The following is a 22774-nucleotide window of genomic DNA, read 5'->3' as shown; positions in this document are numbered from 1 at the left end:
TTATAAATTTGGGGGAGTTTCATGGTGTTCCTTTTCTTTTTAAATTATAACTAAGTAATAACATACGGAATCATTTCTTAGTTTACAAATGGAAACTAAGCCCACATACACATCCAGAACTAGGATTTCTTATATGGCTGACAGCCCAGCTTTTCTTTTGTTGGAAGTGGAGGTCAAGGGTGAGGGCATAAAATGTGTTTTTCAGGAGTTTAACAAAAAATGTCTGGGCTGGTACAGACTTGGATACTTTTTAGTGCTCAGTATGTCTATGCAACTTTAGAAATCACTTCTGATTACATTTTTACGTGAATTTTGCTTCACGGGCAGTGTTCAAAAGACTTGCCTCCATTTCTGAATCAAGAGACCTAAACTGAGATTTTTTAGGTGCTTGGGTGTTCATTGGCCTCTTGATTTGAACCTTCGTGGTGTTTTTATTGTTAGCAGTACATTCCTTTTGATAAGTATCCCTTTAGGAGATGTTTTATGTCTTATTTAGGCACTTTCAGAACTTTTTATCTAAGGGAGCTTATACTCTCTGTATAAAATCCAGTGTTGTTGAGCCGCTCTGCAGCTATACTGTCCACTCTGTGCCTGTGTGCGATGATACCCGGTACTCCAGAACTTGGCCAGAACTGCTCGCATATCCTTTCCCCAAACGTTTACAGTTTTCCACAAGAAATTTGTGGGGTTGTTTCCTTTATGTAGCCACCACTCTATTTTTAGGTAGATGCCAGTATTCTGTTCATTAGTCTCATGTATAGTCATGCATATCTGTGCTTTTTAATTCTGTTTCTTCATCTTGCTATTTAAAATCATAATTTATCTTTTTTTTTTTTAAAAAAAGACCAAACAGAACTTGCTGTTGTCTAGACAGCACAGGGTGTTCGTCTGCAGCCTGTGGGTGGCGGGCTGGCGAGGCCCCTGGAGTTGGCTGTCTGGGATCCCCCTTCCGCGGCCCCACTTCCCTTCACACTAGCTTGGTATGCAGGAGAAGCTGCAGTCTGTTGGCTGGGCTTTATTTACGGAAACAGCAGGGTTGAGATTGATTGCGTGGAGAGACAGTGTATGGATGAGGGAGGGTCACAGCACATGCTCAGTCCTGTCAGTGTGAGGGGGAAGTTTCTGCGTTCTGCGTGAAGGCTTAGGTCATAGCACAAGCTCAGTGCGAGCTCCGCGAGGGCTCTCAGACCGCATGTGCCTCCATTTTGAGTTGTGAGAGTAGAAAAGGGCAGAGTTTCCACAGTAAGTGGAGGTGCAGGGACACAGCTAGACTCACCAGAGCCTCTCTTAGTCATGGATGATCCGTTCAGCCCCTGCAGGTAGGCGTTCTCTCTCTGGCCTCCCTGAAGGAGTGTGATGGTTTGGGCTGTCGTCTCTCACTTCTGAGGATGTGTATGAATCATCTCATCATTCCTAGTGCATGTTTCTGAGAGCCTTGCATTCAGCCCTGGCTGGCCATGTAGGTGGTAGTGCAGAGTGTGCGATCAGAGCTGAGAGTGGGGTCTGCTCAGAGACGCATGAAGCAGATGTAGAGTGTCGTAGATCTCTGTCCTCTTCCCCTTTCCCTCACCCTTTCCTCTCTGGTGCCGATTTAAAGGGAGCCTCACTGGGTCCCTGCTGCGGAGCCTGTTCACCTTCGGTACCTGCAGAGCAGACCCGCAGGCTGCCAGGCTGTGTGTGGCTGGTGGGGACGCCTGGGCCCAAGAGCCGCTCTGTTTGGATGTTTTAGGGAGGGTGGTAGGTGGGCAGCTATTGGTTGCTTTGAAGGTGGGTGGAACTTGTTTTGACTGAGAGCCTGTTTGCCAGAGCAAATTACAATTCTTGCGATCTCTTCCTGAAGTCTGAAATAGTGTGTACATTTTGACATATGCAGGTTTTAGATTGTGGTTGCAATAGTATCAGCTTAAAATGGATTTTTAAAGAAATGAACGGTTATGGCATGGTATTTTCTGTTGCTTCCAAAGGAAGCAATCCATTCTTTCTTTTGGAGCTGGTGGAAAATTTCTTGGCAGTTTAAAAAAAATCATATTCAGTGACATTTGTGTTAGAAATTGAGATTCCAGGTTTTTTGTTTGTAATCTTTGTTTTTGGAAAAGATGGCATTTGTTCTGTATATGTATTTTGTTGTGTGACTTTCGAATTCTGTAGGAAAGGAGTGACAGGAGGAGTTACTGCCTGAGAAGGTGGAAGCATTGACAAGGCCGGGCTTTGTGCTCCCTCTTTAATGGCCCTGGGCACCAGCCTTTCCTCTGAGGAGCGGTTGTGCTTTTTGTGTGTCCTGTTTGCAGACCAGGCTCAAGTGGATGGCTCTCACCGATGTTGACTTAGGGAGCCAGTCATGATAAGCAGATACAGGGCAAGTTGAATTCTGACCCAAGTAGATAAGAAGTTTTTGAATTTTATCAATTGTCCCTTTTTGTTTCTTCTCCCCTTTTTCCTTCTGATAGAAGTTGGAAAAAATTTTGAAGTGACATGTAAGTTTTGTGCCTTTGTGAGGATGGCAGGAAGCATACGACAGAGAAGACTGTGCAGATGAGAAACTCATAGGACCGGGAAGAGTGTCCTGTACATCGGTGACGGAGAAATTCTCCATGTGAGCACGGAGCTATGCATGGTTAATACCTGTGTGAGGAGGCCCTGGTTTGGGTGGTAGGGTTTTAGGAAGGCTGACAGTATGTTTCAGTCAACAAAAATATTTTTGAGGTATAACCTGGCTCCTAGCAGTTTCACTTTGGGGTTGTGATTAAGGAGGTGAATTACACAGGGAAGATTTAGGGTTATTGCACTTATTACCTGCCGTTTTTAACTCTGTTTTCCCCTTCCTTTGAGGGCTGTCATTGCTTTTGGTAACTGGGGGCCAATGGCCAGTTTGACCTTTTGCCATCCCAGGTAGCACTGCTTCTGGAACTTGCTGTCTTTCAGTTCTCTTAGAAGCACCTCTACTCTTCCATTCCCACCTCTCCTGTGAGTGTGGAGTCCCCCGTTCTTGAGACTGGAGGAGCTGGATGCCTCAGCTTTGCTGGGTGTTTCACATGTGGGAGCCCTGCAGGACTCAACTTTCTGCCTCATTTCAGAAAATCCACTGTTTGAGTTAGGGGAACACTTGTTAGGAAAACAGTTGTGGAACTGCCTTTCTGTCATAGGTTCTTTAATTCTCCTTAAACTTTTTTTACCTTTGGCAGATCAGATGTGTACAGGGAGCTTTAGGGGTAGCCGGACCACCTCTGGCTGTGTCCTCCCACTCGGCTGGCCACTGGTCTGTGGAGCTCGCGTGTGGCCAGCTCATTAGACCACGAGGTCTTGTAGTAAGTGCTGGGATCTGTGGGGACCGTCTATTGTTAACAGTCGAATTTCTGTTTCCAATCCACTGAAGTAAGTCATTAGAGCACTATCTTATGTGCTGTGCATTTGTACCACATGTTCCCGTCTTGGGAAAATACTTTTGGGAGATATCTTGCTGACCAGCTACCTTCTGCTCTGAGGCTTGTCTGATGGTGGTGGAGGTGGAGGTGAAGGCGCAGCACATGGGGAGTTGTCCCCTTGTTGGGGATATTGTCTCAGCCCTGGGTGGTGTGGACTTGGAAAGGAGGCTGGTGAGATGCATTGTGACTTACTGTTCCCGTCCTGCTGCATATCAGGGATGCTGGTGAAGACACCATATGTTTCCAGAAGAACATGAAAGTAAAAGCTCTCCCAAATATTACCATGTTACTAGCTTTTCTTGTCATCACGTCAAGCATCTTGAATCAGAGTCTGAGGTTGATCTTTACATTTAAAGTGTTCCTCTGTCAACATAAATTTTGCAGAGCCTGAGAATCTGCTTGTGATAGATTACTGTCTTTGACCACTTGCTAGAATCTGTCGTGGTAGCCTAAGAATTAATTGAAAGAACCTGACGCCTGCGACCTGATATCCACCGTGTCTGTGAATCTTCAGTCGTTTGTTGGTCCTGATCCTTTTTCCTTCTGAATTAATTTTTCATTTTATATTTTGGTCATTACTGAACTAAGTTGTCCTTCAAACAGAAAAACATTCATTCTAAAGCTGTAAAACATCATGTCTGACAGAGTAAAAAGAACAGATATGGGCAAAAGGGAGATTTGAAATTATGCGTGTGTTTGTGAATCTCCTCCCAAACTGAAGGTCATCTGCCTTCAGCAGTTTGTGACAGGCAAGGAGTCAGGTTCTTGAATATATCTTTAGAGCAAATCTGAAAGAAAATGAATTGAATCTCTTTAAGCTCTGTGAAACTTTGGATTTCAACTAAAACAATTCATTTTAATTCAGTTGGGATAGTTAGACTTTCTATCAGAGTTCTCTGAACTATACGTTTGCTTGTGACTCTTTGATTGATTGTCTTCCTTACTGGACTGTAGAGTGCCTAAGATGGGCCTCTGGCATGAATATGCTGAATTAAATGAGTGGCATCTGTGGTAAGAGAGAAAACTCCATCTGGAGCTGAATGACATGGTTCAAATTCTACTTAGTAAGTGACATTTGTCAAACTGAACTTCTGTTTTCTCATGGGTAATGGGGGTAAATATTCCTCACAGTTGTTATAAAGATTGGAAGCAAGCCATATGAAAGTGCTTGACACATAATTGCTCAGTGTATTTTTGTTATTAATTCAAAGTTCAAGTCTCCAATCTTATGTAGGTGTGGTTAGCTTAACAACATCTGTAGGTGTTGGTCAACATGTTCGATTAAGACCATCTTAGGAATTGTGTTAGCAATTATGGTAATTAAATTAATGACCAATATGTTTGGCCAGGCTCTTTAGGTGTTAGTATTTTTCTTTATTCTTCTTAAAGTTTTAAAAAAGGCTTTACTTCCATATCATGTAGCATTTGGCACATGCAATATTAAACTTTGTTCTTTTCTTACCAGTTTCTCTAATGAAGAGGGAGGAGTGTGTGTAGGCTAATACTTGTGTCGTCACCACAGCTGCCGTCATTGTCGCTTCTCCCTCCCCATATTCACGCCACTACAGTGACTAGGAACAAGGGGATGGTCCCTTTCTAAAAAATAGCATTTTCAAGATACTTCCCAGGAGGAACAGAGAGACATTCAGCTGTGTGTCGTAGACACACTTTCTTTTGTCCAAAGTCTCTCTTTTTCTGGGGACACTCAGTTCCTATGTATTATAGTTTGATATCAGTGTATGGAAAGCCAGCAACATTTTTGGTCAGGAAATAGGCTTAATCTTTGAATACTACTCATTATAATTTATGGTGGGATTTTAAAATAAAGTTGTTTTCTGAACTGCCGTGTGTGGGGGGGTGTGTGTGTGTGTGTGTATGTATGTATGTGTTGGGTGTATGTTGAGTGTGGTCCTTACAACTGTTTCCTTCACATCATCACTGCAGGTGATGACAGTAAAACCCATGAGGAGCCTGAGGTAGGGTGGAATCACATGCTGAGGACAGATATGCTGCCTGGTGGGGGACGGGGGGTGGGTCAGACAAATGAGAACTTTAGACAGTGGAACACAGTCTTGGTAGTGATTGAAACTAGTTCCTTTCTCACTGATTTTTTTTTTCTTTAATCTAGGTTTATTCCTTTAAAAAAAACCAACATACTATTCTGGGATTATGTTTTTCCCATTTCTTAGTATCCTGATCCTTTTTCCCCCCCAGACTTTTAACTTTTTACTTTGTGTTGGGGTGTAACTGATGAACAGTGTTGAGGTAGTTTCAGATGTGCAGGAAAGGACTCAGCTCTACATATATGTTATCCATTCTCCCCCAAACTCCCCTCCCATCCAGCCTACTACCCAACATTTGCGTAGAGTTTCCTATTCTATACAGTAGATCCCGATTGGTTATCCATTTTGAATGTAGCACTGTCTCAGGTGTTACTTTAAAAATTTTTTTTACCAGTTTTTTTCCTGATATTCATATTATTGTGTGAAGGCCATATTCACTGCATCTTGTTGTCAGCATGGAAATTCTTCTTATTCCCTAAATTCTTGGTTCTAGATTTTATATTTAAGGGGAATCTATTAAAAAAAAGAGCGGCTTGAGGTCCTTTGTAATAAACTCACTGTGACCCCTCGAAAGAGCACGTTTATCTCCTCCACCTTGGTTTCTTCTGTTCAGCTGGAAGACTGGGATCAGGGGGCCTCTTAGAAAGCTTCCATCAGAGAAAATTTCAAATACTATGATTCTGGATTTTAGTGAATTCCTGTCTTGACCTTTGCATTTGTGTATGGATTTGAAATGTTAATTCTTCCAAATGTTGACTAATTTACTTTGAATAAATCTTGATTTTTGTTCCTTCTGGAAAGTTTATCAAGCCTATCTTAGGTTAATTTGCTTGGGAGGGGAGTATACTCTCACAAATGAATTTTAACTTCCAAAGAAGCACTGAGTTGCTATTTAGTGGCTAAATGAGGGGCTCCCCTAGTGGCTCAGCCAGTAAAGAATCTGCCTATAATGCAAGAGACCCAGGTTTGATCCCAGGGTTGGGAATGTCCTCTGCAGAAGGAAATGGCTACCCACTCTGGTATTCTTGCCTGAAGAATCCCATGGACAGAGGAGCCTGGTGGACTGTATAGTCCATGGGGTCACAAAAAGTCAAACACAACTGAGCAACTAACACTTGCACTTTCATGGCCAAATGATAGTTGAATTAAAATATTGGAGTCATTTATTAAAATAAATTTTTAATTTTATGTAAAATAAAAACTTAATAAAGTTTTATTTAATAAAATTTCTGATAAAATGAAATTTAGTGAGTTAGTGCAGAGAAGGCAATGGCAAGCCACTCCAGTACTCTTGCCTAGAAAATCCCATGGACGGAGGAGCCTGGTAGGCTGCAGTCCATGGGGCTGCTATGAGTCAGACATGACTGAGCGACTTCACTTTCCCTTTTCACTTTCACACATTGGAGAAGGAAATGGCAACCCACTCCAGTGTTCTTGCTTGGAGAATCCCAGGGACGGGGGAGCCTGATGGGCTGCCGTCTATGGGGTCACACACAGTCGGACACGACTGAAGTGATTTAGCAGCAGCAGCAGCAGCAGTGAGTTAGTGAGCCAAAGGCTCTGGGAAGTAGTAGTTGAGCTAAAATCAGATTTGGTTCCTACCCACATGGTGCGTTCAGTCAGGATAGCCATCGAGAGAAATAATTACACAGGTAAAATATAAAATCCTGACTGTGACAGAGACTGAGGGAGAGGTCAGTGATGCTTTGGGAACCCCTAATAAAGGAACTGCCTCCCTTTCTCACTCTTGCCAGTGCTTGCAGCTAATAATAGTCCTGACTCCTGTGTGACAGACATGTATCAACTTCTTTTCATGGATCATCTTTCATTTTCATAGCAGCCTTGCAAAGTAGCCTTTATGAATTTGATTTCATAGATGGGCTCAGAGAGATTGAATTGTGTCCTCAAGATGACACTTAGAGCTGACAGAACCTTGATAGTGAAATTTCAGTCCAGCTTCATTTGACTCTAAAGTCTGTGCTCCCCTCTGCACCCAGGCATCTGGACTCAGGTGCGTCTAACAAGTCTTTGCTCCCGGCAGTGAGGGTGCTCAAATCACGGGGCATCCTGGGGACATGAAGAGCACAATGATTTTACTCAGGTTTTTGGATCTTACACTGAATGGTAATATGTTATGGAGTAGAATATAAATGAAGGTGAAAGAGGAGAGTGAAAAAAGGTGGAAAGCTGTGACAAACCTAGACAGCATATTAAAAAGCAGACATCACTTTGCCGAAAAAGGTCTGTTTGGCCAAAGCTATGGTTTTTCCAGTAGTTGTGTACAGATGTGAGTTGGACATAAAGAAGACTGCGCACTGAAGAACTGATGTTTTCAAATCTTGGTGCTGGAGAAGACTCTTGAGAGTCTCTTGGACTGCAAGGAGATCCAACCAGTCAGTCCTAAAGGAAATCCACCCTGAATATTCATTGGGAGGATTGATGCTGAAGCTCCAATACTTTGGCCACTGATGTGAAGAGCCATTGGAAAAGATCCTGATGCTGGGAAAGATTGAGGGCAGAAGGAGAAGGGATTGGCAGAGGATGAGATGGTTGAATGGCATCATCAACACAACGGACATGAGTTTCAGCAAACTCTGGGAGATGGTGAAAGACGGGGAAACTTGGCGTGCTGAAGTCCTTGGGGCGGCAAAGAGTCAGACAAGATGTAGCAACTGAACAACTAAAACAACAACACGAATATAAAATTTACATGTTTTTTTTTAAAGAAACCATGTCAGACTTCAAAGAAATTTCAGACTTATTGGAAAGACTGCTTTAGAAATATGTGTTCATGCTGAAGAAATCTGAGACACCCAGCATGCTGTTGTAGCCTTCCTTCTTCTCAGTCCCCTTTTCACTCCTGTCTGAGAAGAAGTCCCCTTTTCCACCTTTCTGAGACACCCAGCATGCTGTTGTAGCCTTCCTTCTTCTCAGTCCCCTTTTCACTCCTGTCTGAGAAGAAGTCCCCTTTTCCACCTTTCTGAGAAGAAGTGATTCTGGTAAATTGTCTTTTGATTTCCTAAAATTTGATATATTTCATTCTGGACCCGTAGTCTGTCTCTGTGGTCACTTTCTGAATAAGCTAGTAGTAACCTCAGATATGCAGATGACACCACCCTTACGGCAGAAAGTGAAGAGGAACTCAAAAGCCTCTTGATGGAAGTGAAAGAGGAGAGTGAAAAGGTTGGCTTGAAGCTCAACATTCAGAAAACAAAGATCATGGCATCTGGTCCCATCACTTCATGGGAAATAGATGGAAAAACAGTGGAAACAGTGTCAGACTTTGTTTTTTTGGGCTCCAAAATCACTGCGGATGCTGATTGCAGCCATGAAATTAAAAGACGCTTGCTCCTTGGAAGGAAAGTTATGACCAACCTTGATAGTATATTAAAAAGCAGAGACATTACTTTGCCAACCAAGGTCCGTCTAGTCAAGGCAGTGGTTTTTCCCATGGTCATGTATGGATGTGAGAGTTGGACTGTGAAGAAAGCTGATCGCCGAAGAATCGATGCTTTTGAACTGTGGTGTTGGAGAAGACTCTTGAGAGCCCCTTATACTGCAAGGAGATCCAACCAGTCCATTCTAAAGGAGATCAATCCTGGATGTTCATTGGAGGGACTGATGCTAAAGCTGAAACTGCAATACTTTGGCCACCTCATGCGACGAGTTGACTCACTGGAAAAGACTCTGATGCTGGGAAAGGTTGGGGGTGGGAGGAGAAGGGGACGACAGAGAATGAGATGGCTGGATGGCATCACCGACTCTGTGGACATGAGTTTGAGTGTACTCCGGGAGTTGGTGATGGACAGGGAGGCCTGGCGTGCTGTGATTCATGGGGTCGCGGAGAGTCGGACATGACTGAGCGACTGAACTGAGAGATTCTAGAGTCTGTCTTCTGTTGATTTCATGTCAGTCTTCCTGTTCAGCTTGACACCCTCCAGAAGAGATGAGAATGATCTACTGTCCGAACGTTCTGATCTGAAGGACGGATAAAGGAAGATGGCACTGTGATTTCATTCATTCACAGCACCAGCCACAGAGCAGGGTCTGACCTGAGAGTTACTGGTCCCAGCCTTTGGGGAATGTGCCAGGGGGCGGCCGTGTGTTATATTCTTGGTATGGATTGTGATGGAAAGTAACCACGCAGGCTGCCTGTCAAAGGCATCTATTCTACCAGCTTGTGTCTTCTCCCCAGGACCTCAGGTCCTTGTCCCTCTTCTTTCCCTGTAGATGCAGATTCTTGTCTTAAGCAGTCACCATGATCACATAGAGATATTTGGGGGTCTTAAGCAAACATTCACAGACCTTGGCCTTCCTCACACTGTCCCTCTCTTGGGGGGAAGGCATTGTGTTGTTCTGGCAGCTCTTTTTTTTACAGCCGGCATGCTCTTCACGAGGAGCTTCCTGCATCTGGCCAGGCATTCCTGCCTCATCTCCTCTGCATAGATGCTTCTCCCTGTTTGATATTCAGTTGCAGGCTCCCTGCTCCTTTCTGTCCATTCCCTGTTTACTTCTTAGACTAAAACGTTTCCATGGTAACAGGTTACTTTTCAAAGGGAACATCTTGTCATTTTATTTAATCCACTGCAGCTGAAGAGGACTGAAATATTAAGTTGTAGTTGCCATGGACACTGCTTTGTTACATCAGTTTCTTTTGTGTCAGATTTCATATACAATGAATTTCTTTCTGTTTTTTTAAACTCAAGGACTAAACACAATGACTTACCATTATTGTTGTAATTTGGCTTCTGGGTCTGTTTTTTCATATTCCATAGCTAAGATGTCTAGAATAATGGGGATTAAACTCAGCTGTTTTGAAATATGTATATTATTTACATTAGTGGCACAGAGAAATACTTCCTTTCTGGTGAGGATGGTGAATTTTTTTTTTGTAGTGTGCTTCACAGCTATGTCTCAAAAAGGATGACCCCACACCAGACATCTCTAGTAAATACAAAGAAAAAAAGGAATATGAATCTCATTGCTTATTAACTGTGGCATAATTTCTTCAGTAATTTTTTTCAGCTGTTTGCAGTATATTTTTTAAAATTTATTTTTAAAATATTTATTTATTTGGCTGCACTGGATCTTAGTTGTGGCATGTGTAATATAGTTCCCTAACTAGGGATCGAACATGGGCCGCCAGCATTGAGAATGCAGTCTTAGCCACTGGAAAGTCCCTCTACATTCTCTTCTGAGGGATTCTCTTTGTCATTTGTTCAACTTTTTCATGTCTGGCTTTATTTCTTATCCATAGTGAGTCAGTTAACCTTTTCTTTTGCTTTAAAACAACTTTTAATTTTTTAGTTTTATAGGAATAGTGTTCCCATGTACCTTTCCCTCACATCCCCAGTAGGTCTGTGGAGAACTCTAGTGCAGCATCAGAATCCAGACCTGGGATGTTGGTACAGTGTGTGTATAGTTCTTTCACATCTTATCACAGGTGTAGCTTTGTGTCACCACAGTCCTAATCAGGATCTGTTCTGTCATCACAAAGATTCCACTCCTTTCTTTGTCCTTCCACTATTCCCGACACCTGGCAACCATCTCTATAATTTTGCCATTTTGACAATGTTATATAAGTTGACCTTGAACTTTGATGGGTTTTTCTCTTTTAACATGATTTGTAGATTTAAGAAAAGCTTTTTGATATTTTGTCTTACTTTGATACTGGAAATGAACATAGAACTGAAGTATGGAAAGGGCTATGTCTTCTTATAGTAATTGCTTATAATTAGTTGTATAATATTGGTTCAGTAACTTAACCACTTTGCCATATGGAATGTGGAGCTCTGACTTTGTAATCAGCTAAGCTTGAATTTGATTCCTGGTTTTTCCAACCTGTTAGCTGTATAATCATGGGCAATTTATAAGCTCTCTTAGCTTCAGTTTCCTTATGTGGACTGTAGCCCTCTAGGCTCCCCTGTCCATGGGATTTCCCAGCCAAGAATACTGGATTGGGTTGCCATTTCCTTCTCCAGGGGAATCGTCCCATCCCAGGGATCAAACCCCACATTCTTGTGCATTGGTAGGTGGATTCTTTACCACTGAGCCATTAGGAAAGCCTGTGTCTGGCATAGAGAGCACTTAGTAAGTATTAACTAGTATTCTTATTTTGCTTGTATTTGTCATACAAGTATGTTGTTCAGTCACCCGGTTGTGTCTGACTCTTTGTGACCCCATGGACTGTAGCACACCAGGCCTCTTTGTCCCTCACCATTTCCCGAAGTTTGCTCAAGTTCATGTCCATTGCATTGGTGATGCCATCCAGTCATCTCATCCTCTGACTCTCTCTTCTCCTTCTGCCTTCAATCTTTCCCAGCATCAGGGACTTTTCCAGTGAGTTACCTGTTCGCATCAGATGACCAAAATACTGGAGTTTCAGCTTCAGCTTCATTTCCTCCAATGAGCATTTATTTAATGGCTTGCCTTAAAATACAAACCGAGATCATTTTCTCATTTTTGAGGTTGTACCCAAATACTGCATTTTGGACTCTCTTGTTGATTATGAGGGCTACTCCATTTCTTCTATGGGATTCTTACCCACAGTAGTAGATACAATGGTCATCTGAATTAAATTCACCCATTCCCATCCATTTTAGTTCACTGATTCCTAAGATGTCGGTGTTTATTCTTACCATCTCCTGCTTGACTACTTCCAGTTTACCTTGATTCATGGACTTAACGATTGTTCCTATCCAATACTGTTCCTTGCTGCGTTGGATCTTACTTTCATCATCAGACACATCCACAACTGAGTATTGTTTCCACTTTGGCCCAGCTGCTTCATTCTTTCTGGGGCTATTAGTAGTTTTCCTCTGCTCTTCCCCAGTAGCATATTGGACACCTTCAGACCTGGGGGACTCATCTTTCGGTGTCATATCTTTTTGTCCTTTTATACAGTTCATGAGGGTCTCACAGTAAGTATACTGCAATGGTTTGCTATTCCCTCCTCCAGTGGACCACGTTTTGTCAGAATTCTCCACTGTGACTTGTTCATCTTGGGTGGCCCTACCCAGGATGGCCCATATCTTCATTGAGTTATGCAAGCCCCTTTGCCACGACAAAGCAGTGATCTGTGAAGGGGTATACAAGTATGAGATACCTAAATTTAAGGTAATATGAGGGAAAACCCTGAGGCAAGGATAAAGATGTACATCGATATGTCTTGCATCATCTTGGGATATGACTTCCATCTTTGGTTTCTTATTGCATATGTAGTATCTATCACCTACTTGTGAGATTTACTACTTATATATTAGCTATTGTTACTTATTGAAGGATTAACCTGTCATTTTCTCAATTAGGGCCCTTTTGAATTTTAGCCACCAGCATATTTTTAAGAATTTATTCCAGTGAACTTTCACTGGACAGTGTTGTTTTTCTTGTTGATCAGTTGTTCAGTTGCTAAGTCATATCTGACTCTTTGTAACCCCATGGACGCATCCTGCCAAACTCCGCTTTCAAGCACAATCTCCCGGAGTTGTCTCAGGTTCATGTCCATTGATTCGTGATGCTATCTAACTGTCTCATACTCTGCCAACCCCCTCTCCTTAAGCCTTCAATCTTTCCAGTGTCAGGGTGTTTTCCTGAGTTGGCTCTTCCCATCTGGTGGCCAAAGTATTGGAGCTTCAGCTTCATCATCAGTCTTTCCAGTGAATATTTTGGGTTGATTTCCTGTAGTCCAGGGGATTATCAAGAGCCTTGTCCAGCACCCTAGTTCAAAAGCATCTGTTGTTCTACACTCAAGTTAATCCCAATCCCCATGACCTCAGAAAGTGGCTGCAGACTTCACTTTGTTTTCCATTAATATGGATGCAGTATCCATTCTCTTCCTGTCAATTTCTCTGTGTAACAGTGTCAGAATTCTTAATCAAGTTATATGTGTGAACATCTCTTTTCTTCAACAAAAGTATAATGTTTCACATTGATGGACTGGAGTGAAGAAGTGTAAGTGAACAGGGTAACAGGTAATACAAAACAGGAAACAAGTCAATCTTCATAATTAGTTAGCCCCCAGAGTTTTCTGAATTTCATAATGTATGATATGAATAACAGTGCTTCTCAAGGCTGGTTTATGGACCCCATTATTACTTTTATCAGATCCTGCCCTTGAGTTCCTTATAATGAAATGGGAAGCAACATGAAAGACCAGAAGGTGCATACCAGAGGTCTCTGTTTGTTTGTTTCAGTCTAAAACTTAACTAGCCACTTCTTTCATGGAACACCATTTTTATTTGAAAGAATAACTGATAGACTGTGGATACTCACTTGGGTACTTGGTGGACATTTTCTCGATAATGATCTTGGTGAGCCTGCCATTTTAAGGAAAACAGCTGTTTTCCCAATGAGAGATTGGAGCTTTCAAGTAATAAGTAGAATTTGGAAAGTTTTACCCACCACTCTGAGCTTAATAGCTTCTATACATTAACAGACTTTTCTTACGAGATGTATGGTAATTCTAAAGAATGTGATTAAAAAAAAACTATTAATATTTGGAAGAGCTGCAAACATTTTTGTTGTTCAGTTGCTGAGTCATGTTTGACTATTTGTGACCTCATGGACTGCAGCACACCAGGCTTCCCTGTCCTTCACTGTCTCCCAGAGGTTGCACAAACTCATGTCCGTTGAGTCCATGATGCTATCCAACCATCTCATCCTCTGTTATCCCCTTCTCTTACCCTCAGTCTTTCCCAGTATTAGGCTCTTTTCCAGTGAGTCAGCTCTTCACATCAGGTGGCAAAAGTATTGGAGCTTCTTGAATGACTATTTTCCATCTAACAAATGCATGACAAAATCATGAATGGAAAATCCATACAAAGACCAATAAGATTTTAACATACAAAAGTCCAAAAAATCATTGATAAGGTTTTAGAGTAATGCTGTGCAAAAGACCTTTAGAAAACAATCTCATGTTGAGTCTTGGTGTAGTATCAAAAAGAATATCCATAATTATCAAAAAGACTAGTCAGATGCCCTTTCCTTTCTTGGTTATGTATCTTTGTGAGGTTAGTTTTTTTTTTTTTTTTTCCATATACTTTAATCAGAAGAACTCATTGCAGCAGACTGAATGTGGAAGCAGATACATGAATCTAGCTATCTCCTGTTAAGTCAGATCTTAAGGAGATTTGTGAGAATGTAAAACAGTGCCTCTATTTTCATTTTTTTTTTTTGTTTAAATAAAATTGTTTTTCATAAGAATGTGTTATATTATGTCATGAGCCTGTTGTTACATTAAAATAAATAAGTAAATATTTTGAAATTTCTTAAAAATATAGCTTCCTTAAGACTTCAGTAACTTTAGAATGTAAAAGTTACCTAAAACCAGAAAGTTTGAGATTTGCTGTATTAAGTAAAGGGAAAAATGTAATAGCATAGGATGACTGAATGTTTTCTACAGGCTGTTGATATTGCATTTAAATAATTCTGGTGATTTTTTATCAAGTTATGCATTCTAGCAGTGTAGAAATACTCATGTAATCAAGGAATTTCCCATTTGCCTTGAATGAATAGTAATGCCAGACAGGTACTGTATTTGATAATGGGAGAATACAGAAAAGGGATGAAATCTCAGTTTCTGTACTAGACAGTCCTAGATTGGGTGGAGGTAGATGTCCGTTAGTCATGGTAGAATGTCACCTGATGGCATGAGGTGGGACCTCAGAAGGAGCAGTCAGGCAGGGAGGTGGCAGCCGAGGACCTTTGAACATAGAGCGTGGCTGCTGTCGGGAGAAGGAAGGGCTGAGATGTTTGGGGGATTTCAGATCTAGGTGAATACTGGCAGTTTCCCAGGAGGAAGCCTACTTTTTCTCTTCATTTTAGTTCATATTCTGACAATTTTTGTGTTAGATACATCCAGTTTTTTTTAATAGCATATATTGTTATCTACCTCTTTTTCTCTTGGACTTAAAAATATTTTTGCAATTTATTCTCTATCTGTGAGTTCCTGGAGATGGTAGGCTCATGCCATTGTCTTGTCTATTTACCTTGGATCCTAATCTCGCTCAAATACAACTTTGTTGTATCTCTTGCTGGGAATCCCTAAATACTTTTTTGTAAAAATGGATTTTTAATTTTAAAGGATTCTTTATTTTATGCTTTTCAGTCTACTCATTAATAAGTACCCTTCGTTAACATAAAAGAGAGAAATAGATTTCTCATTTTGGCTCCTAAGAGACCCCAACATTTTTTTTCTCACTTGTGTCATTGTTAGCAGTATTAACAGTTATTAGTCTCCTGTTTTTATACAAAAAGTGGGACATAAGGAGTTATTTGTGAAGTATTTGTGGGGTTTTAGTATTGGGGATTTCCTTGGTAGCTCAGCTGGTAAAGAATCCGCCTGCAATGCAGGGAACCCTGGTTCAATTCCTGGGTTGCGAAGATCTGCTGGAGAAGGGATAGCTACCTACCACAGTATTCATGGGCTTCCCTGGTGGCTGAGACGGTAAAGAATCCCGCCTGAAATGTGGGAAACCTAGATTCGACCCCTGGGTTGAGAAGTTTGCCTGGAGAAAGGAACAGCTGCCCACTCCAGGGTTCTGGCTGCAGGATCCCATGGACTGAGGAGCCTGACAGGGCTCCGTGGGGAGCAGAGCGCCAGGCTTGACTGAGCGACTTTCACTTCAAGTTACTGTGCCGCAGTTGTTTTTTTTTCCTTTAAGATTTTTGATATAGACGATTTTTAAAGTCTTTATTGAGCTTGTTACAATCTTGCTTCTGTTTTATGCTTCTGTTTTTTGGCTGTGAGGCATGTGGGATCTTAGCCCCCTGACCAGGGATCCAGCCCACAACCCCTGTGTTGGAAGGCGAAGTCTTAACCGCTGGACCGCCAGGGAAGTCCCTGTGGCACAGTTTTGAGCTAAATATGATAATACTGGTTTATTAAAATACTAAAAGAAAAAAGCAAAAACCCCACCTTTGAAATAAAAATGAACCAGGATTGTTTGTCCTGAAATTATCCAGGACTTAGCAGTGTGTGGCAGTGATGGGAAGATGCTTCCATAACCAACCACTTGAGAACCCTGGCCCAACATAGACCTTCTAGAAGAACCTGAAAGTTGAGCTGTGGGGCACACGTTACTAGGCAGGCTGTGGCTGAAATTTTCGGAGATGATACATTTGGGCCAGACCTACTTCTAGGCAGGCACACCATTGGAAAGTATTTAGAAATAGAGGAGAGAGCTTTTGGCAATAAGTTTTTGCTTTTAGCTAGTTACAAAACCAAAATGGTGGGTAACACTGACTGCTTTTTTTTTTTTTTTTAAAGAAATACTCAGATTAAAATAGCTTCATGGCCTGTGTGGCTCCTCTACATGCTTCCTCAAACAGCTGTTCTTGATCCTACGTAAAACCCCTGGGATGTCAGCTCTGCATCTCGGGTGGCTAGTGAGTTGAAGGCAGCGCCTCGTGTGAGCCTTTCTCCCACCTCTGCCTGTTTCCCTCTTTTTCAGTTTCCTGCCTCAGCAGGGTTTTGGTCCCACTTGGGAATCCGCCTCTGCCCTGGTTTTGGGCTCCTCATCTCCTTTAGGGCTATCTCTGGAACTTCCCCCCTTCCTGAAGCCTGCCTAATTTTGATCACCTCCCTGAGCATTTCTACCATTCTCCTGAAATGAATTGGGCTTATGAACATAGTGATTGGACCTGTTCTGGTGTCTGGGGCACACCTGCTGCCTCCCTAGGTAGATGGATTGTGATGATCTTAAGGATCAGACGACTTTGTTTTTGTTGGTCTTCTCTCTGGCTTGGTCATACTTGCTGCCCTCTTTGCCAGAATAAGACTTCATGAGAAAAATTTGACAAATTTTGACAACTGAAGGACGTGCTGGACCTGAAAGAAATAAGTTTTTCCGAAATTCATTTTATAGCTTCAAAGCCAATGGGTGTGTGTGTGTGTGTGTGTGTGCGCGCGCGCGCGTGCGTGAGCGCGCATGCGTGGGGGTGGTGGGGGTATCAGATTCATGGGAGAAAAGCCAGAGACTGGGCTTGCTTTCTGGTCTTGGCTGCTCTGCTTTTCAGCTTAATCCAAATCAGCAGATAGTCATCGAGCAGCTCTTGCTGCAGAAAAGCCTTCTCTAGTGGAAACTCACAGGTGACTGTAAGACTCAGTTAGGATATGTCACTGGGCAGGGAGAGGGTTTTCCTGAGAGAGTCAACAGATGGCCATGATGGAAAGAAGTCAAGGGTAATGGAGCTCTGGGAAGTGGGGCCTGCATTTCTTCATCCACAGTGTATATGCACTGCATGCCCTGTGTGGGGCCTGGCATGAAAAGACCTTCAGTGAATATTTCCAGGAGTGAAAAGGGGAAGATACCCCACACTTCAGGATGTGTGAGGTGACATGGGAGGAGATAAAGAAAGGTTTCTATGAAATGGTTTTCTGAAGGAGCCTGGGCGGTTTGGATTTGGCACCAGGGAGGGTGGTCGCGGAGAGTCGGACACGACTGAGCAACTGAACTGAACTGAACTGAACTGAGGGTGAGTGCAACAGGTGCAGTGAGAATGTCATGGGAAGGAGACAGTCCATCACCTCCTGGACCTGCTGGACTCATCCCCACACATCCCTGAACATCTCTGCTCCACTTCACTTTGTTAAGAAGGCCTATTCTGACTGCTCTGTATAAGGAACTATAAAAGCTTATTCTTCACCACCCCTTTAGTTCCATGACCCGTATCAACACCTGACCTATTGTATGTTCTTTTGCTTTTTAATCCAAATTAGAATGAAAATTCCTGTAAGCCAGGAATATTGTTGTTTTCATTGCATTATCCCCAATACCCAGGACAGTTCCTGTCTTGCAGTAGGTACTTAAAAAATGTTTGTAGAATGAGAGAATGAATGAATGACTCAGTGTGTACGCTCGGAATCATAAACTATCTTGTTTATATTTTAATTAAGTTTATAGTAGGGCACCCTGAAATATTTTGACAAGGCGACAAATGTATTGGGATTTGTACTATAGGAATGTCCATCTCTCTGTGGGGTGAAAGAAGGATGGTATAGAAACTCAAGGCAGCAAGCTGCAGTAAAAGGGCTTTTAGAAGAAAAAGGTTGCATGTGGGGTTGGGGCGGGAATGTATGTGTGCAGGCAACGTTACAAATAGTGGGGAAGCTAATTCTTCCTGCGTTATGCCTCTTGAAAACATGGGCTTGTTTGTGTCAGAACTATACTCTGCTAACCTGATATGCTCTTTTCATGACAGGAGGCTGAACAGTACCCAGGGAGAAATTCGTGTTGGTCCTAGCCATCAGGTAAAGTGAATTTTAGTAACTTCTTTAATAGGTTTTTATTTATTATTATTCAACTGGTCCTTTATTCTGTTGAGCAGCAACTTAGAACTGTTTTTATGCTATTTGGAATTTTATATAAATGCAGAGGTTTATTTTTTAAAGACTGCTGCTAACTGCTAAGTCACTTCAGTCATGTCTGACTCTGTGTGACACCATAGACGGAAGCCCACCAGGCTGCCCCGTCCCTGGGATTCTCCAGGCAAGAACACTGGAGTGGGTTGCCATTTCCTTCTCCAATGTGTGAAAGTGAAAAGTGAAAGTGAAGTCAGTGACCGACCCTTAGCGACCCCACGGACTGCAGCCTACCAGGCACCTCCATCCATGGGATTTTCTAGGCAAGAGTACTGGAGTGGCTTTTTGGTAAAGTATATACAATCTAAAATTAACCATTCTGACCACTTTAAAGCGAATGGTTCAGTGCCCATAAGTACCTTCACAACGTTGTGCAGCCAATTCCCAGAACCTATTCAGCTTCCCAATCTGAAACTCAGTTCCCATTAAACAGTAACTCCTCATTCTCCCCTCCCCTCATTCCCTGGCCACCTCCCTTCTCCTTCCTGTGTCCACAAATCTGACAGCTATAGATACCGTATCAGCGGAAACAGCCAGCATTAGCCCTCCTGTGTCTGGCTTGTTTTCTTAGCATAAGGTCTTCAGGGAGCTCCCACATTGTAGCATATGTCAGAATTTGATTTCTTTTTATGGCTGAATTATTCATTGTATATATGGTTGTTAATCTGTCAGTGAACGTTTGGTCACTGTGGGCTTCCCTGGTGGCTCAGCTGATAAAGAATCTGCCTGCAATGTGGGAGACCTGGGTTTGCTCCCTGGCTTGGGAAGATCCCCTGGAGAAGGGAAAGACTACCCATTCCAGTATTCTGGCCTGGAGAATTTCATGGACTGTATAGTCCATGGGGTTGCAAAGAGTCGGACACAACTGAGTGACTTTCACTTCACTTCATGCTTTCATTTAGCTTTTTAAAAACCCTGTTTCCTTCAGAAAATTCAAAGTGATCAAGATGTTTGTCAGCTGGATGCTTGTTGTGTCATGACTTGTGCTCTTCCATGATTTTTTCAGTTTACTAAGACTCTGCTGTTCTGTTTGTCATCTTGTCTTTTGATCTCTATATCAGGTCGGATGCTTTGACAGATAGGGCCAGAACGCTCTGGCTGAACATGGCTGTTCATGGTCTCACGTACCATCGCGTCTGGTCAGAGAGGACCGGGCTCTGCTCTGTTTCTCTCCAGTTCTTATGATTTGGTGTTCAGCTATACCCGTGGGCTGCCTTCTTCCTTAGGCCAGGAGCTGAAGTTGATTCTAAGATACACTTCTTTCGTTCACATTATTTCTGATGTCAAGCTTCATTGTACGTCCTGCGCTGTGATTATAATTTAAATGGCAGCATTTCTTCTTTCTGAATGCGTTTAATAGTGGTTCTTACAGTGAATGAAAAATGCAGCAAATGTTGAGAGGAGGGAAGGGATACACACTGTTCTCCTTTCCCCTTAGAAGAAGGAAGGTTTTCCATTAGTCCCCACATGTCATTGCCATTGTGGGTCATGTGCCTATATCTGGACTTGGGGAAATTGCTGTATTAGCATGACTGGCTTGCCCTTGAGTTGAAATGGATGTTGATATTGACCCATGGTAGCCATCACATCCTAGAGACATGATGTGGTGTCAAGTGAAGAGGCAAGAAGAGTTACTGACTGGAGGAGGGAGAGGGGGAGATGGGAGACAGTAGAGCTGAAGGATCGTCAGCAGTAGGATATGGAGGGCAAGCTGCAGTGTCACACCTGCCATTGATGGCTCTTGTTCCTTGCTGGAACCAGATGCACGTTCTCATCTTTGAAAGTCTGCAGCTGGAAGATTCATGTATAAGGGACTTTCTGTATGTAGATTCACTGTGTAATTGGACTTGTTACTTAAGTTCACACTTTAAGATGGTGATATGCTAATCCTGTCATCCCTTCCTTTATTAGCTAATCAACTTTTCTCTCCTCAATTTTTGATTCCCTGAAACACATAAGAAAGGCAGGATAAATGCTTAAATCTTTCCTTCTTTTTACCAGTTGGTTCTCTAACAACTTCCAGTAGTCATCAATGGGTTTAAAATTACTCACATGCTAACCAGATGTTGTTATTCTTACTGATGAGATTAAATTATCCATTTGGGAGCTAGCAGGTTCCTTTTCCTGCTGTTTTCTGTGTCCTTTTCACTGGACCCCCATGATCTTTGGTTTAGAGTATATTACCTAGTATGATGTGATTTTTTTTGGTTTCCTTATATATGTTCTCTGCCCTAGATCTAGAACTAAACTTTTCTAATGACCCCTCATTGTTTTAGTGTAGGGCTTCCCTGCTGACTTAGATGGTAAAGAATCTGCCAGTAATGCAGGAGACCTGGCTTTGTTCCCTGGGTTGGTTAGTGGAAAGTGACATTTTTTGGTTGGCTACTGCCTTGTTCATTATTACTGGGACAGATACTGTTTTCAGGCCTTTTCAGAACAGATTAGGAAATATGCTTCCCCCTCACCCCCCCCTTTTTTTTTTGTTTTAGAGATAAAATATATCATTGCCTCTTTCTAATACTAATTCAAAATTTTATATAGGCCTTATATTTAATCCTGTAGATGAAATGTTCTATCATCCATATCTGTATCTTTTACCCATGACAGAAAACCAATTTTTAAATGACATCAAAATAATTATTCATTTGCCTTAGTCCTGTAGTACTTACATAGCAGCTTAGAATAGTGGTACTGACACTGCTATAAACAATATGATTATTATAAACAGCTTAGCATTCAGTTTTTATTTTGGCCTTAGAATGTATCCCACTAAGGCTCTTTAGACAAATTAGTATGTTTTAATATTGCCTGAAATGATTCCTCAGTTCAGTTCAGTCACTCAGTCGTGTCCGACTCTTTGCAACTCCATGGACTGCAGCACGCCAGGCCTCCCTGTCCATCACCAGCTCCCTGAGCTTGCTCAAACTCATGTCCTTCAAGTCGGTGATGCCATCCAACCATCTCATCCTCTGTCATCCCCTTCTCCTTCTGCCAGGATCTTTCCCAGTATCAGGATCTTTTCCAGTGACTCGGCTGTTCATATCAGATGGCCGAAGTATTAGAGCTTCAGCTTCAGCATCGGTTCTTTCAGTAAATATTCAGGACTGATTTCCTTTAAGATTGACTGATTTGATATCCTTGCAGTCCAAGGGACTCTCAAGAGTCTTCTCCAATACCACAGTTCAAAAGCATCAATTCTTCAGTGCTCAGCCTTCTTTATGGTCCAGCTCTCATATCCATATATACATGACTACTGAAAAAACCATAGCTTTGACTCCTACTGTCAGTAAAGTAATGTCTCTGGTTTTTAATATGCTGTCTAGGTTTGTCATAGCTTTTCTTCCAAGGAGCAAGCGTCTTTTCATTTCATGGCTGCAGTCACCATCTGCAGTGATTTTGTAGCCCAAGAAAATAAAGTCTGTCACTGTTTCCATTGATTCTTGGAGAGGAGCAAACTCAAAACATAGGTGGATTTATTTGATTTTGCTTTAGAGTTTTTAGGGGATTGTTGTTCTTTAAACTTTGTTTTAGTAATTAGGTAAAATATATGGCTTCAAAGTCAAACATGCAGATGAATTATGTTCAGAAAGTTCACCTTCTTTCCCTGTCCCCTCCCTCCCTGATAGATAACTGTTAGTGTTTAAAGGTTTTGATTTATCATTCTTATTTGTATTCCCCCCACCCTCTGTTCTTAGATAAACAGTAGTATAACATAAACACTTCCGCCACCTTTCTTTTACCTTCTGGCACTCTATCCTGGCATTCTGTCCGCCGCAGTGTGCAAAGCCCCTCCTCATTCTTTACTGCCACCTCCTTGGATTCCTTGGCATGGGAGAAACAGCTTATTCTTGTGCTGTTTCTAGTCATTTCTGTTACAGGTAATGCAGTGATGAACAGGTTATGCATGGAGATTTTTATTTTGCCCAGTT

General features: G+C 42.1%; 1 protein-coding gene across 6 annotated transcripts in view; it reads left to right on the top strand.

Annotated features, from left to right (window-relative positions):
• RERE (arginine-glutamic acid dipeptide repeats) overlaps positions 1 to 22774 on the top strand; it is a 417526-nt gene that overhangs the window by 270039 nt on the left and 124713 nt on the right. For 5 of the 6 annotated variants that reach the window (XM_055419489.2, XM_055419484.2, XM_055419488.2 and 2 more), the window contains one exon: positions 18686 to 18734. In XM_055419489.2, coding sequence (XP_055275464.2) covers positions 18686 to 18734 — 49 coding nt within the window. Of the gene's footprint in view, positions 1 to 865; positions 1320 to 18685; positions 18735 to 22774 lie in introns of those variants that run through there. The other variant, XM_055419490.2, reaches the window with a different exon arrangement.

The sequence above is a fragment of the Moschus berezovskii genome, chromosome 17, assembly GCF_049115385.1.
Source record: "Moschus berezovskii isolate FMDL1 chromosome 17, NW_MosBer_1.0, whole genome shotgun sequence".
Taxonomy (NCBI): domain Eukaryota; kingdom Metazoa; phylum Chordata; class Mammalia; order Artiodactyla; family Moschidae; genus Moschus; species Moschus berezovskii.
This window is presented reverse-complemented; position numbering and strand designations above follow the sequence as displayed.